Raw genomic sequence first — 15750 nt, forward strand, 5'->3', positions numbered from 1 at the left:
GGCGATCACCATACCATATACCAAGACTGGACCGATGTTATGATCAATATACTCCACTGCAGTTGAATACCAAAATAACTCCGTTTCAGGGTCCGGTGACAAACTGATGTTAAATACATCAGAATACCATTTAAATATGGAGCACCAAACATCCCTCAGTTTAGGGCATAACCAGAAGTGGTGTGCTGGGGGGCCTCTGCCTTTAGCAAAAGTGAAATGTTTGCATCATACAGTGTTTGGGGGAATGTTTTAACTTTGACTGAATGAGAGAACATTCTGTGTAAAAGTGGAGCTACCTGTACGGCAAATTTCTTGTAAAATTCGATCCCGAAACCATCGGAACCTGGGCACTTTCCGTTTTGTAATGACCTAATGGAGACCATGATTTCATTCACAGTGAGTTCTGAGTTCAGAGCCTCTCTCAAGGCCTGATCAGGGTTTGGTATGTTTAGATCTTTTAACCAAGCATCTACATCTCCTTTAGCCTTAGAACTATACAATTCGCTATAATATCCTGTAAAGCAGTCATTTATTAGGCTGGGTTGAGTTATAAATCCCCCTGAGTGAGCTTTAATTTTGCGGGTGGCCCTACTGACTCGCTGCCCTCTGACTTGTCGAGCTAGAAGTGTGTGGGGTTTGTCCCCAAGTTCAAAATACTTTTGTTTAAGTCGCAAGAGCTGATCACTGACTTGTCTAGATAAAACTGTATTGTTCTCATATTTGAGTTTAAGAATGTTCTGCAGTGTTTGAGAATCCCCAGTGTTTTTATAACACACCTCCAACTGAGAAAGTTCAGAATCTATTTGCTCCAGACAGGTCCTTCTAGATTTCTGTAGTGATGCTTCAGCTGCAGCGATGTGGCCTCTTAAAACAACCCTGCATGTTTCTCACAAGGTAGAGTGGGAGACCCTTATGAGATCTTTAGTATCATTAGTTTGTAGAAAGTCCGTAATTTTTTCTGACAAGCCTGCAGAAAAGCCTTCGGCTGCAGATAATGACGGTGCAAGTGACACTGAAATTACTGCTTATGTAATGAGGTGGAGCTGGAGGGTGCGATCTGGTTGGGGCAGGGTAATTTCATTAACCTGATTGCTTAATTGTTGCAGCCAGCACGCGTATATAGGACCCGGTTGTGGTTGCGTGTGTGACTGATTTGTAAGCGTGACGTGACTCTCCGTGCGCCAGTATCTCCTTTTCCGGAAGTTGTGGCTATATCCAACGCTGCAGGTAGGGCATCAGTGGACGGGGTCGTTTGCTTGCTGTATGGGTGGTTGTAAGGTGCTTTGGTATCTTTCTTACAGCTGCAAGGGCTTGGTAAATCTAGCAGCTTGCGGTTGCTTCCGCTTTTAAGGTTTTCCAACTTTTACCGCGTGTAATCTGCCAGGTATGTCTCGTCTCCTTTTACCAACGTTTGGGTAGTAGGGGCATACCTAATACTGTGTTTGTATTTGTAGTGGATCGCGACTTGGAGTGTCCCGGACCGATGTGAGCCAGACCATCAACGGGATACTAAGTCACTACAATTGCTGCTGTTTTGCCCGGATGTTTTATGTTTTGTTTCATGTTTTAATTGGTTTTAAGTATTAATGTGTTTTATTTATTGGATGTAAATTGGGGGGGTGTCGTTGGGAAGGTTTGGTGCTGGGCGGTGAGGATCCGTGTCGGGCGATACCGCGTTGCGTGGTCGCGTTGCGTTCTTTCAGCCCACCCCTTGGGTGGATGTACCGGCGTCATGTACTGCGGGACCCTTTAGAGTTGTCTGACTGTACGCCTCCCATTCCCCTCCCGACAACAGCTGCCTGGTTTGGGTTTCCTCTTTTTGTCGTGTGATTGGAGTGTTTTAAACATGATTTGATTTGTATTATTTGTGCTGTGATTTTGGTTTTGTAATTTGCTGTTTGGTTTCTTTGTGTTTTTATTTTTGGAGTGTTAACAGCAGCCTAATAAAGGGAGTGTTTATGGTCTTCGCGTCTCCCCTATGGTGATCACGAATCTGTGTCCTTTTATATTGGAGTGGGTTTTGAACTCCGGTATTCTAATTCTCTGGGTGAAATTCCCAGAGTGGCGTAGTCGGGTTGTCCATTTCCGTATTCCCTCGCTACTTCCTCCCTCAGTAGCGCCACACTTAGGAATTTGAAAATCTACAATAATAAAAGTTGGAGCATGATCAGATATCAAGATATTGTGATATTTTGAATCTATAACATTAGATAGCAGCTTTGCGTCTAACAGACGCTATACGAAAGTATGTTTTGTGTATATTTGAGAAAAAACAATATTCTCTGTTCGTAGGATGTTGGATCCTCCAAATGTCAACCAGGTTCATAGTGCTAATTAGACTGTTTAGGACGCCTGCGGAGTTAATGGGGCTGGTCGTCTTTTGTGACGATCTATCTAAATACGGATCAAGAATTATATTTGTCATGCCCGGCTCGTCCGCTCCTCGTGTGTGCCACGCCCCCTGCTTACCCACGTGTGCTTCCCTGATCGTACCCAGCTGTGTCCGTTTACTTTCAATCAGTCCTGTCTATTTGAGTCCTTGTCTTACCAGAGTTCAATGTCTGTCATTGATGTTGTCAATGTCAGTGCTCGTTTTTCCGTCCTGCCCTCAAAATAAACCCCGTTGTTCCCCGAATTCTGCCTGCTTGCTTGCTCCTTGCTCACGCTCTCGCCTGCCTGTGCGATCACCCGTTCGCCCAGCGATCGCAACCAGCACGTAACGTGACAATATTGTAATCTCCTGCAATTATCAGATGTGTTTGAGAAATGTCAGGCAGTTTATAGTCAATATTTAGGCCATAGATATTTAGTCACGTCAAATGAAAAGAATGTAATGCCCAGTTACAGTAATAAATCGGCCACCCGGGTCACACACTGTAGAAATGTGTTTAAAAGGCAGCCCTTTCTTAACGACAATGGCAACCCCCCCCCCCCCCCCCCCCGGGCTTTGCTGGAAAACGTGGACTGAAATATCTGATCCGCCCGGCTGCATCGCGGTCGACTGCATTCAGCGGGTCTAATATGTGTCTCTTGGAGAAACGCAATGTTGGAAGAGAGAGACTTAAGATGTGAAAACACTTTAGCGCTGAACCGGGTTCCCGAGACTGCGGACATTCCAACTCACTAAAGTAAGATGAAGCACCATAACCTCTGTGTACCATAGAAAAATAACAAACTGTATTATAGCAGCAGTGACGTAATAATTTGCCCCAAAATAAAAAATATGACAACCAAAAAAGAAAAGCACACACACTTAACCCAAACTCACCCCCACCCCGTTCCCTCATCCCTAAGAACAGGGAAAACCTCCCCCCATACACCAACCGGGGTTACTCAAGGCTAATTAACTATGAAGGTAGGAAAGAACACCGCCAACTTTAACTAACCTTGGTTTGCTTTGCTTCCCCTCTGATAAACGAGTAACAAAAGCATATAACAGTGTAGTTTCAGTTTGTGTTATAAATCACCGGAACCCAGCTTACAAACGTAGAGCGTACTATAAGAATACAAAACTTACTAGGAGCGGAGCTAAGATCTAACTACATAACTAAGTGTTCGGTGCCTTTGCAATATGCACAATGCGTCCGTTTCCATTTTGAAAAGGCAGCTAAATGAGCGATCTGGCAGGTGATGGGCTGGTTACTTCACCCGATCTGCAGTGTATTCGCGAATGTCTCTGCTTCCCCAGGAGTGCTGAACACTGACGAGCTGGTTCCCTGGGGGACCCGGAGGCGTGCTGGATACAGAAATCCTATTCGGATCCCTGCCTGCTTCGGCTTCTCTCTCACCCCGTCAAAGAGCTGCCGTTGTTTCATTATCTCCACAGGAAAATCTGGGAAAATGTGGATCTGTTTTCTGTTGTACTTCAATGGGATTTCGTGCTAACTGCAGAATCCGCTCTTTTACTCGGAAATTATGAATCCTCACCAGCATGAGCTTCTCTGCTGCACTGTTGGCAACTGGGTGGTAGATTGAGCAGCAGATATGAGTAATTCCTCTTTCTTTGAGGAATGAGTGGAATACAGCGGCTGTAAACTATGGTCCATTTACAGTGATCGAGAATGACTGGTTACAATAGTGACTGAAGATACTGCTGAGGTGTCCTCACATTGCTTCAGTGGTGACAGATGATACAAAACCAACTTTGGAAAATATTCAGTAGAAACCAGTAAGAGTGATGAGAAACATGCAGCCCCCAGTTGCTGTTTCAAAGCTTCAGACGTAGGGCTTGGCCATATGGTCAGAAATGTTATCATGATAAAAATGTTCATATAAGATGATATCAGTAATCATCATGATAAATGATAAATTGTTATTTCTTTTCAGTTAAAAGGCTGAGTTTTCCTCCTGAGTGAAGGTTGAAACCAAATATTTAATTGCGGTTTTATACTACTCTTTATCACCAGAAAGTGAAAAGCGCTTCCCAAACAGCGTTTTACCAATCTGAGGTACAATATATCCATCCATCCATCCATCATCTATCACTTTTCTGGGTCAGGTCACAGGGGCAGCAGTCTAAGCAGGGAAACCCAAACTTCCTTCTCCCCAGCCACTTTGTCCAGCTCCCTTTCTCTGGGCCTCCCAGTGGGACAACACCTTCAGTCAACACCTCACCAGGGAGACGTCCAGGAAGACCAGATGCCCGAGCCACCTCCTCTGACTCCTCTCAATGCAGAGTAGCAGCGTCTCTACTCTGAGTCCCTCCCGAATGACCGAGCTTCTCACCCTATCTCTAAGGGAGAGCCCAGCCACCCTGCGGAGGAGCAGCGGCTCTACTCTGAGTCCCTCCCGAATGACCTAGCTCCTCACCCTATCTCTAAGGGAGAGCCCCGGCACCCTGCGGAGGAGCAGCGGCTCTACTCTGAGTCCCTCCCGAATGACCGAGCTCCTCACCCTATTTCTAAGGGAGAGCCCAGCCACCCTGCGGAGGAGCAGCGGCTCTACTCTGAGTCCCTCCCGAATGACCGAGCTCCTCACCTTATCTCTAAGGGAGAGCCCAGCCACCCTGCGGAGGAGCAGCGGCTCTACTCTGAGTCCCTCCCGAATGACCGAGCTCCTCACCCTATCTTTAAGGGAGAGCCCAGCCACCCTGCGGAGGAGCAGCGGCTCTACTCTGAGTCCCGCCCGAATGACTGAGCTCCTCACCCTGTCTCTAAGGGAGAGCCCAGCCACCCTGTGGAGGAAACTCATTTCGGCCGCTTGTATTCGCGACCTTGTTTTTTCGGTCACTACCCACAGCTCGTGACCATAGGTGAGGTTAGGAACGTAAATTGACTGGTAAATCAAGAGCTTTGCCTTTTGGCTCAGCTCCTTCTTCACCATGACAGACCGATGCAGCGCCCGCATCACTGCTAACGCTGCACTGATCTGCCTGTCGATCTCTCGCTCCATCCTTCCTTCACTCGTGAACAAGACCCCGAGATACTTAAACTACTCCACTTGGGGAAGGATTGCCTCCCCAACCCAGGGAGAGCACTCCACCCTTTCCCAGGTGAGGACCATGGTCTCAGATTTGGAGGTGCTGATTCTCATCCCAGCCGCTTCACACTCGGCTGTGAACTGCTCCAGTGAGAGCCGAAGGTCACTGTCTGGTGAGTCCAGCAGAACCACATCATCTGCAAAAAGCAGAGACCTAATCCCGAGGTCACCGGACACCTCAATACCCTGGCTACGCCTAGAAATTCTGTCCAGCCCCACACTGCTTCTCCTGAAACCGAGGTTTGACAATCCGGCGGACCCTCCCAGCACCCCCGAATAGACCTTACCAGGGAGGCTGAGGAGTGTGATCCCCCTATAGTTAGAATATAGCCTCTGGTCCCACTTCTTGAAGAGGGGGACCACCACTCCAGTCTGCCAATCCAGGTGTACCCCCCCTCGATGTCCACGCAATACCGCAGATGCATGTCAACTAAGACAGCCCCGTAACATCCAGAGCCTTGAGGAACTCCAGAGTGGAAGAGGGTCCAACTCCCCTCAAGGAGACTGGTTCCAGAGCCCAAGTTGTGCGTCGAGGTGAGCCCGACTATGTGTAGTCGGAATCTCACAACCTCGTGCACTAGCTCAGGCTCCTTCCCCACCAGAGAGATGACATTCCATGTCCCTAGAGCCAGCTTCTGCAGCCAAGGATTGGACCACCAAGGTCATCACCTTTGGCCACTGTCCAAATCAGACTGCACCTGACCCCTTTTGCCCCTCCTACAGGTGGTGAGCCCATTGGAGGGGGGAACCACGTGCCTTCTTTGGGCTGTGCCCGACCAGGCCCTATGGGTGCAGGCCTCACCACCAGGCGCTCGCCGTCGAGCCCCACCCCTAGGCCTGGCTCCAGGGGAGGGCCCCGGTGACCCGCGTCCCAGCAAGGGAATCCATGAATCCATGTTTTTACATAAAGTAAAGGGTCTAATACAATACAATACAATTTATTTTAATTTAGTGCCATTAAGAACAGTCATCCCATGGCACTTACATGGATGGTAGAAGCTGAACAGGTTATTTTAGCCAGGAAGGTTGGTGCTGCCATTCTTTCTGGAATTTCTGAATTCTCTGTGTATTATTATTGTGTGGATTTCTCATGGACTGAATATTACTGTAGACTTTTGTAGGATCACACATGCACATATCACAAAGCTTAAATTCCAGGTGGCCTGAGACAAGGCCTACCCTGGTACGAGAAGGCACACATCGACCTAGGCCCCAAAGGGGGGTTTGTGACCCCACACACACAGATAACAAGGGAGGCCAGCACTCCAACTTTTATTGCTCAAAGTTTTAACGACCTACAGACAGCAGAGTGGACCCCAAGGACAGGGGTCCCTCGACTTGGCACACAACCCCCTCCCCAGACATCCTGCCTTACATACCACTCACCGAACGGACAAACACCCCAAAGAAAGTTTCTTTTAAGTTTGGCTTTTGTATATCTGTATATTTATTTACTCTTGACTACTAGTCTTAATATACAGATATGTACAGGTTATGTTCGAATGTGTCTTAACTTTTGGAGATTCTTTTTCTTTGTTTGACAAACCTTCTCCCCCCCCTTTTCTTTGCCACATTCCTCGGCAACCCTTATCTGATCTTTGTATTCTACCATGCCTATCTAAGGGTAAGATGTGCTTATGACATGAGAATATGTCATATAATGTCTGTATAAAGGGTAATATCTGTTGAGGTACAACCTAAACCACCTGTACCATATACTGGTGTGAGTAATAGAACATAACATAATAGCATAATATAAGTAATCATTAATTAATCATCACAGATGGTATTTGGTGTGAACCGCTAGGCTGGTACGGCATGTTTGGTATCAAACCGAAGGAAAATCACTCCAGTTTCCAAATCTGGTCAGTGGTTACCACAAAAGTGGATATATCAAAAGTTACACCAGCCTAATGAAAATCACCATTACCAGAGAAGTCAGTCTGGTCATAAATCCCAAAAGGACTGATACCGACCCCCTTCCGAAGCCCGCCAAATGGATGGTCAGCCATTGGTCCAGGACTCGAATTCCTGGTCACTCCTAATCACGAACCTTATGCTATAAAACCTGGCACCTCAGAACAAAGCAGCGGAGAAAAAGGGAAGAAAAAGGAGAAACAAGCAGCGTTCTTAAAGCCCGTTGGTGAAGACCCAAAGAACTGAAACTCAGCCCAAGCTTCACCAGAAGAAAGAACCGGAGGGACTCCACTCCAACAACCGCTGCAAACACCGCGCCTCCCTGAGAGCCATCACCCATCAGCTCATCAGCCACTGCAACCAACTGCAAAGACCTCCCTCTTTCCTGCATCCAAGTAAACCAACTTCCTTTCCTTTCTAACAACCTAAACTGTCCTATTCACCTGCTATATTCCTTTAGGTTTATATTCCTACAAACTGCTTGCTTTGCAGAACAGTTTTTCCCTTTTCAGGTTAATCATTTTAAATCTGGTCACTGCATTTTCATGATTACATCGTTTGTGTCTTTTCCGTTATTTCATGTTTATTGTTTGTTAGGTGTAATGTCTGTCTTATGTTAGTTGTAGGAAAAAATGCATGTCTTTTTACACAACTTCAGCCTCCGTCATTGAGTGCTCACAATAGTCCCTGCCTCTGTGCGATCTGGCTACTACGCTCTGGAACCTCTAAACTCGCCTGAAATATCGCAAGACTCTCTCTCATCGGCCGTGAGGGGAGCTTCGCTACCGATTGTTTACATTACCTGGTGACGCAGCTCGCTGGACGGGCCTAGTAACCCAGGTTATTAAGCGATACTGGTTATTAATGAATCCCATTTAAGTCTCACATTAACAGATATCGGGGATTCGCAATTGAGTTTGGAGGAGCCGACCATTCGGCATAACAATTGGTTAATAATCAGCATTAAATAATAATTAATTAAAAGTTAATTAATTTCAAAACATATTGATGGAGATATTAAAATTTACCTGAGCTAATAATTCCTACACTTTGTTTTGTCTTTTGCTGGATGACCCTTATTGGACAGGCTGCTTTGGACTCACCTGCTCGACACGTTGGGTCATAAATTAGATTGAACTTATATCAAGAATTTATTATATTGATTTTGAGGAAAATTATATCTCAGTAATTATTGTTATTGTTTTATCACTGTTAGGAGAAAGCGCCGTAGCTTTCACTCCTACAATCTCCTGTGTGAGGAAGCGCCGCAGCTTACCACTCACACACTTCCACTTCTAGGACCCAGGAATAATCGAGACAGCACACGTCTTTCTGTTTTACTTGCGCAAGGGTGCCCACTTCAGGTGCAACAGACAGTATCTGCGCCTCTGTTGAGTGTCACACCGGACAGTCCCTTGGCTTCTTTATTTATAGGGTAGGGGAGGGGTTACATGGGTCTTGTCTTTAACTAGTCAATGCTGTGTGAGGCCTCCGTGAAACAGGGTTAATACAAAGCATTACATATCTCAAGGTGGGCCCCCTGCTATGTTGACAGAATCTGTTTCCTTTCTCAAGGTCTCTTATTCCTGCGTCACAATCTGGTAGGCCCCTGTGAGGACATCTTGTCTGCAACCCTTTCTGGGCCATGGGTTAGTTGTTAAGGGTTGCACGTACACATATAGGAGGATAATAATATGATAAAATACACAGATACACTCTAACAATCACCCAGCCCCAGTCTGACAATATCCAGTCCCAGCTTATTAGGGCTGTCAATGGATTAAAGTATTTAATTGTGATTAATCACACAACTGTCCATAGTTACTGTCCATACTGTTGCAAACTAAATTGTGAATTTATTCAACATTTATCATTAATGCAAATATTATTGAAGAATAATGACATGGAAGAATCACATTTGAGTACATAGATCTTATACAGTATGTATGGAGTTATGAAATCTGGCATATGATCTGGTTTAAAAATCAGTATATTGTTATACAAGTTGATTTAATTCTTGTTAAGATTATTGAGTTTTTCTTTGTTGCATTGTAACTTCCTAAATTAAAATAAGAAAACAGACAAACAAGTAAAAAAAAAAAAAATTTAGTTCCTAAAAGCATTCCTATTACATAATCATATTTTCTGTTTATTTAAGCCCATGTAAAATATAACATGCCTAGCCAACAAAATACATCTCATCCATAGAATCAACACACTACTTGTTAGCAGGTGGAAGTGGAATGATGGAAGGGGGGTTAGGATTGTCATTAAATACCATGTCACGGCAGAAGAGGACATCTTCCTTGCCAAGGCCAAGCTTGTACTGCCACACGTACATTTTAGTGTGGGGCTGCAGAGTCAGGGTCATGGTCTCTGCCACCTCAGTTGCTTCTTCCCAGTTTTCACTTTCTGTGTTGACACTGACTCCTCCATATTCTGCTGACAGAGAGAACTGGTATTTGGCAATCGCTTCAGTCAGAATTCCTGCCTGATACGTGCTGCTTATATTCACTTTCCAGTTGTGCTCGATACTCGATGACTTGGATTTGGTAAAGCCCACTTTCCGGGTTATCTTCTTTTCCCAGGTTACGGGAATTTCTGAATCATTGGAAATCATCTTAATGAGATCCCATTTTCCAAAGGCTGGACCATGTGTTTGATCAAGCCCTCCAGGAAGAAAGTTAAGAACATCTGGATGAATTGAGTATGTGTTTGCATAGGTATCTTTCTTAAGATTATTAGTTTTGTGATACTGGACCCCCCACTCATCTTTTGGCTTGAGAAAGTAGGTGTAGCTCTTTGTGCCCCAGTAGTACAGGCCATCCTTGCAGTTGGGATGCAGTTCGTATTCAACTGCATCGCTATCCTTCTTCATATCGGTCGTTCTGTGATACACGCCTCTGCTCTTAAATATTATGTAGAAATAACCATAAGCAGACAGATAGTGATCACCCCCTTGACAGTTTGGGTGCAGATTATACACCACAGAACCAAGATCTTTGCTCATATCGGACACACGCCGATAAGTATTGCCTTTGATGATGTAGAATGTGCTGTCATCCAACGCCAGATAGTGGTCTCCACCCTGACAGCAGGGGTGCAAGCTGTAAATCGTGAGGTCAGAGCCTCGGTGGAAATTTGTTGAGTACATGAAACAGCCAAGATCCGAGCGAATTATATAATAATTGTCATTTACACCACAGAAATCAACCCCTTTGGCTTTGCTCTTTGGGAGGATCCCGGCCATCTTTTTTCTGAAAAATGAGTTAACAGGATGGTTGTCATCAAAAGCATCAGTATTTTCATGCATTCTACAGCACCGGACGGGAGGAAATTGGAACAAACTACAGAGAATTTTACATAAGAAAACACAAATAAAAATGAAACATTGGTTAAGCAGCATGACGGTGAGTCATTCTGAGAAATAATATTTATCACATGTATAAGTAAAATTAAATATGTAGAATTAAGTGGATTTAGCAGAAAACAAGGCAATAAAATTCACAAGGATACTTACAGTTAAGTTGGACTGCAAAATACAGTGAAGTACAGTCTTCTGCAAGAATAAGCAGTAATAGATGATTAGAAGAGCCTCTATATATACTGTACAAGGAAATGATTTCACAATTGTGCCTTAATTTGTCTAATTCCTGAGAAATTATTAGCTTTAAATTAAATTATTAGAAAGGATTAACAGGATACCATTGCGAAATTCTTTCTTTTGAAAAATGTTTCCTCATGGCCTGTGGGTGAGGGAGGGTATGGGTTGGGCTGACTGGGCCTTTATATGTACAGTTGTTGTTTCTCCTCATGGCCTGTGGGTGAGGGAGGGTATGGGTTGGGCTGACTGGGCCTTTATATGTACAGTTGTTGTTTCTCCTCATGGCCTGTGGGTGAGGGAGGGTATGGGTTGGGCTGACTGGGCCTTTATCTGTACAGTTGTTGTTTCTCTTTTTCCTCCCACAGCCAAAATTAGGCCAAACAGACACTCTGAATTGCACTTAGGTGGGAAAAGGAGGAAGGTTGTTTGTCTCTGTGTGATCAGGAATTGTCTCCAGTTTCCCCTGCAACCAGATAAGATGTATAGATGATGGAGGGATGGAATTCTAACAAACATGAGAATCCAATGGGGCATCATTCTCATCACTGCTGAATATGATAAACTTCAACCTGGAATATCTAGATATATTGTGTTTTACTAATATAAAATTGTTAATGATAAATAAATTGAATTCTATGTTTGTTCGAATCCCAGGTGGCCACTGGGTTGTGTTTTTACTCTGACTTTATAACGCTGTGCATCATACCATATACCAAACCAGTCCACCAGCTTTTGGACAGGCTGTAGTAGGTCACAGAAGCATCAGAAGGGAATTTATTTACAGTTTATTCAGCGCACATGGGACAATTTAACAATTGTAATATGCAATATATTTACATACAGGTATATCACGTCCTGTCACCCTGTCGTGGACAAATTCTACAATGTTTCTGTCACGCCCAGCTCGTACGATCCTCATGTGTGCCACGCCCCCCTGATTATCCACGTGTGCTTCCCCCTTGTACCCAGCTGTACCTTGTTATTTTGCCCAGTCCTGTCTATTTGAGTCCATGTCTTGCCTTAGTTCTTTGTCCGTCATTGATGTCAGTCATTGTTAGTGGATGTCCCGTTCCTTTTCTAGCCGTTCTCCCCTAATAAATCCCCCTTTTTCCCCATATTTCTCCTCCTTGCCTGCTTCCTGCCTGCTTGCCTGCCCGTGTGCCTTACCCGCTCACCGGCACTCGTAACAGAATGACGGACCTCACGAAAAGGAACGAGACATGGACTCAAATAAACAAGACGGATCAAAATAACAAGACACAGCTGGGTACACATGGGGGGGGGGGGGGGGGGGGCGTGGCACACACAAGCATCGTACGAGCCAGGCGTTTCAGTTTTGTCGTTCTACAGGCATTATCAATGTTGTGGGCCCAACTTTTCTGGAAACCTATGAGGGAAGCAACATATAGATGGTTTATTTGCTAGAACTGGTTTGATCCGCACTTTGCTTCATATGTCTTGCTAATTTGGAAAAATGTTGTCCCCAGTCAATCATTTCATGATGCCTATCATGAAACATTAGACAACATTGCCTAATGTTAGTGAATTTAGTGATTAATTGTCATTGTTGACACACCACAGCACACAACAAGAAAATGTACTCTCTGCATTAAACCCATATGTGACATAGCAGGGTGCAGCTAATTCAGCGCCCGGGGGGCAGTGCTTGGGGGCGGTATCTTGCTCAGGGAACCTGAGTGGTGCCTTGCTGGTCTGGTATATGTACATTGCACAACTTCAAATGCTTTTCTGTTTTCTGCCTGTCGCTTGCTTGTACAAACCACATATTGTCATGTGAGGAGTGCAACACTTTCAAAACAATTAACATTTCCATCCTAAACAGCTGTAAACAACACGCCACATGTTTTAAGCTACTTGTAAAGTAGAAGTCTTAACTTTGTAATCATATGAAAATTTTACTAAAATGGCACAATTTATTTTTAAGCAGTATCACACTATGCAACCTTTTAAAAAAAATGTATTCCTCTGACTGAAAGTTATAATCCAAACACACGCCTCTAAACCCCCATCATCAGTCTGATATGGAAGCATTGTCAGTCGACCCCCTGAAGGGAAGCATGGACCTAGAATTGTGGGACAGAAGGATCTTTATTTGATCCGGCAAGCGACGGAGTTTAAAGGGGCAAGACGAGGATCATAGTGGTGGGTGAAAGCTGGGCTCGAAAGCCGGGGTGGTCTGTCCTACACACAGGCACAGGACACAGAGACACAGGGAAGGGGAGACGCGAAGTCCAGGGGCAGGCAGGGCAGGCAGGACGGGAGACTCAGGAACGGGTTTGGATCTGGGGAAGGAAGGCAGGCAGGGTGAGGAGCAGACAAAAGGCAGACAGACAAGGCAAGGAATGAGGGATTGGCACGAGACAAGAAACCGCTCAGTATTGCTTCGAAACATCGGCAAAAACTTTGCGATGTGCATTCGCTTACTCTTCGCTTTTATAGTGCTCCCGTGTGGAGCCTAATTGGCAGCTCTCCGGCTAACCACGCCCGGGAGGCGTGACAAGCATGTCGATAGTTGGCTATAATGCTTTCTAGATTTGCTTTTCATATGAATTTTCTAGAACTGGCTTGATTTGCAGACAGCACAGTCTCTTACAATATAACTTACAAAGAAGCTGGTTGTGTCCAGTTAGAGCTACTTAATGACTGTTGCCTAACGACAAGCCCATCTCATACCATCCCTCACTTTAGACAGTGAGGAAACATTTTTCCAAAGAAAGAATTTCACAATGGTATCCTGATTTTCAGTTCAAGACTTTGACCTTAAAGTGAACTTTTTAAGAGATTTTTTTAACTTTTTGACAAAATGAGAACTAGGAAGAAGCAACTGAGGTGGCAGAGACCATGACCCTGACTCTGCAGCCCAACTCTAAAATGTACGTGTGGCAGTACAAGCTCGGCCTTGGCAAGGAAGATCTCCTCTTCTGCCGTGACATGGTACTTAATGACAATCCTAACCCCCCTTCCATCATTCCACTTCCACCTGCTAACAAGTAGTGTGGTGATTCTATGGATGAGATGCATTTTGTTGGCTAGGCATGTTATATTTTACATGGGCTTGAATCAACAGCAAATATGATTATGTAATAGGAATGCGTTTGAGTACTACATCATTTTTTTTTACTCGTTTGTCTGTTTTCTTATTTTCATTTAGGAAGTTACAATGCAACAAAGAAAACACAATAATCTTAACAAGAATTAAATCAACTTGTATAACAATATACTGATTTTTAAACCAGATCATATGCCAGATTTGATAAATCCATACATACTGTAAAAGATCTATGTACTCAAATGTGATTATTCCATGTCATTATTCTTCAATAAAATTTGATTTTATATAAACATTTAAAATAATTTCAAATGAATAAATAATAGACATAAGGACTTTGTTGTAAAATATGCCGTTTCAGCTCCTCCACTCTGCTGAATTGAATGCATTGTTTTGTAGACATGTGGATGAATAAATAAAAAAAAGTTTTTAAATGATCCTGAAACTATTCTGTGTGTCTAAGGAAGATAATAGGCACAGCCAGAGGTTAAATATGTGTTTTAAGTTTATGGCTACAATGCATGACTGGGCTGGCCCCCCATCCTGGGTTGTTCCCTGCCTCGTGCCCATTGCTTCTGGGATAGGCTCCGGACCCCCCACAACCCAGTAGGATAAGCGGTTTGGAAAATGGATGGATGAATGGATGCATGACTCCATTATTTAATTCACATCAGCATGTGACTCCAAAGTCACTCAAACTAAGAAGAATTTAGATATTGGAAGTATCAGTCCCAAGGTTCAGTTATGCCTTTAATCTAAAACAGCTTCCTTACTGAGCGTAGAAAGTATGTTTTTATAGACCCTGCTTACTGAACAGCTTTCCCATTAGCTCAGAGGTTTCTATAGACATGCCAGCCCAGCCTTTCCTATTTACGCATCAGAGGCTTTTATTTATAAGTATTATCCTTTAATCTAAAACAGCTTCCTTACTGAGCGTTCAGTAGAAAGTATGTTTTTATAGACCCTGCTTACTGAACAGCTTTCCCATTAGCTCAGAGGTTTCTATAGACATGCCAGCCCAGCCTTTCCTGTTTACGCATCAGAGACTTTTATTTATAAGTATTATCCTTTTCTGCTTTCTAGTCACATTTCACATGGATATTTCTTGTGTCATTACTGCTACATTTTAATGTTAACAACACAAATAAGTATCGATACAAACAAGGAAAATTCATGTAATTTTTTAGGTACATGCTGAAATTCTCTCCAGCGTGTCCTGGGTCTTCCCCGGGGCCTCCTCCCAGTGGGACATGCCCGGAATACCTCCCCAGGGAGGCGTCCCGGAGGCATCCTGATCAGATGCCCGAGCCACCTCATCTGGCTCCTCTCGATGCGGAGGAGCAGCGGCTCTACTCTGAGTCCCTCCCGAATGACCAAGCTCCTCACCCTATCTCTAAGGGAGAGCCCAGCCACCCTGCGGAGGAAACTCATTTCGGCCGCTTGTACCCGCGATCTCGTTCTTTCGGTCACTACCCATAGCTCATGACCATAGGTGAGGGTAGGAACGTAGATCGACTGGTCTAAGCTGGAGAGCTGGAGAGACTATGTCTCTCGGCTGGCCTGGGAACGCCTCGGGGTCCCCCCAGAGGAGCTGGACGAAGTGGCCGGGGAGAGGGAAGTCTGGGTCTCCTTGCTGAGGCTGCTGCCCCCGCGACCCGACTCCGGATTAAGCGGGAGATGA

The 15750-nt window shown here is 44.6% G+C and overlaps 1 protein-coding gene and 1 long non-coding RNA gene across 3 annotated transcripts; both read right to left on the bottom strand.

The window, feature by feature from the left end:
* Window positions 1-4722: 4722 nt before the first annotated feature.
* On the bottom strand, window positions 4723-15543 carry LOC125722017 (uncharacterized). 2 transcript variants are annotated; one of them, XR_007386063.1, is made up of 3 exons: window positions 15456-15543; window positions 4882-4977; window positions 4723-4797 (listed from the first exon to the last, which is right to left on the bottom strand). It is a non-coding gene; the product is annotated as an uncharacterized LOC125722017 (long non-coding RNA). The 2 variants fall into 2 exon arrangements; XR_007386064.1 differs by lacking the exon at window positions 15456-15543 and adding an exon at window positions 5146-5174.
* Window positions 9230-11043, bottom strand: LOC125721994 (uncharacterized). The gene is made up of 2 exons (XM_048998242.1): window positions 10916-11043; window positions 9230-10652 (listed from the first exon to the last, which is right to left on the bottom strand). Exon 2 carries the CDS (start codon window positions 10643-10645, stop codon window positions 9614-9616), a length of 1032 nt encoding a protein of 343 aa, XP_048854199.1. The 5' UTR covers window positions 10646-10652; window positions 10916-11043; the 3' UTR covers window positions 9230-9613.
* Window positions 15544-15750: the final 207 nt, after the last annotated feature.

Source organism: Brienomyrus brachyistius, unplaced genomic scaffold (assembly GCF_023856365.1).
Source record: "Brienomyrus brachyistius isolate T26 unplaced genomic scaffold, BBRACH_0.4 scaffold36, whole genome shotgun sequence".
NCBI classification, from domain to species: Eukaryota; Metazoa; Chordata; class Actinopteri; order Osteoglossiformes; family Mormyridae; genus Brienomyrus; species Brienomyrus brachyistius.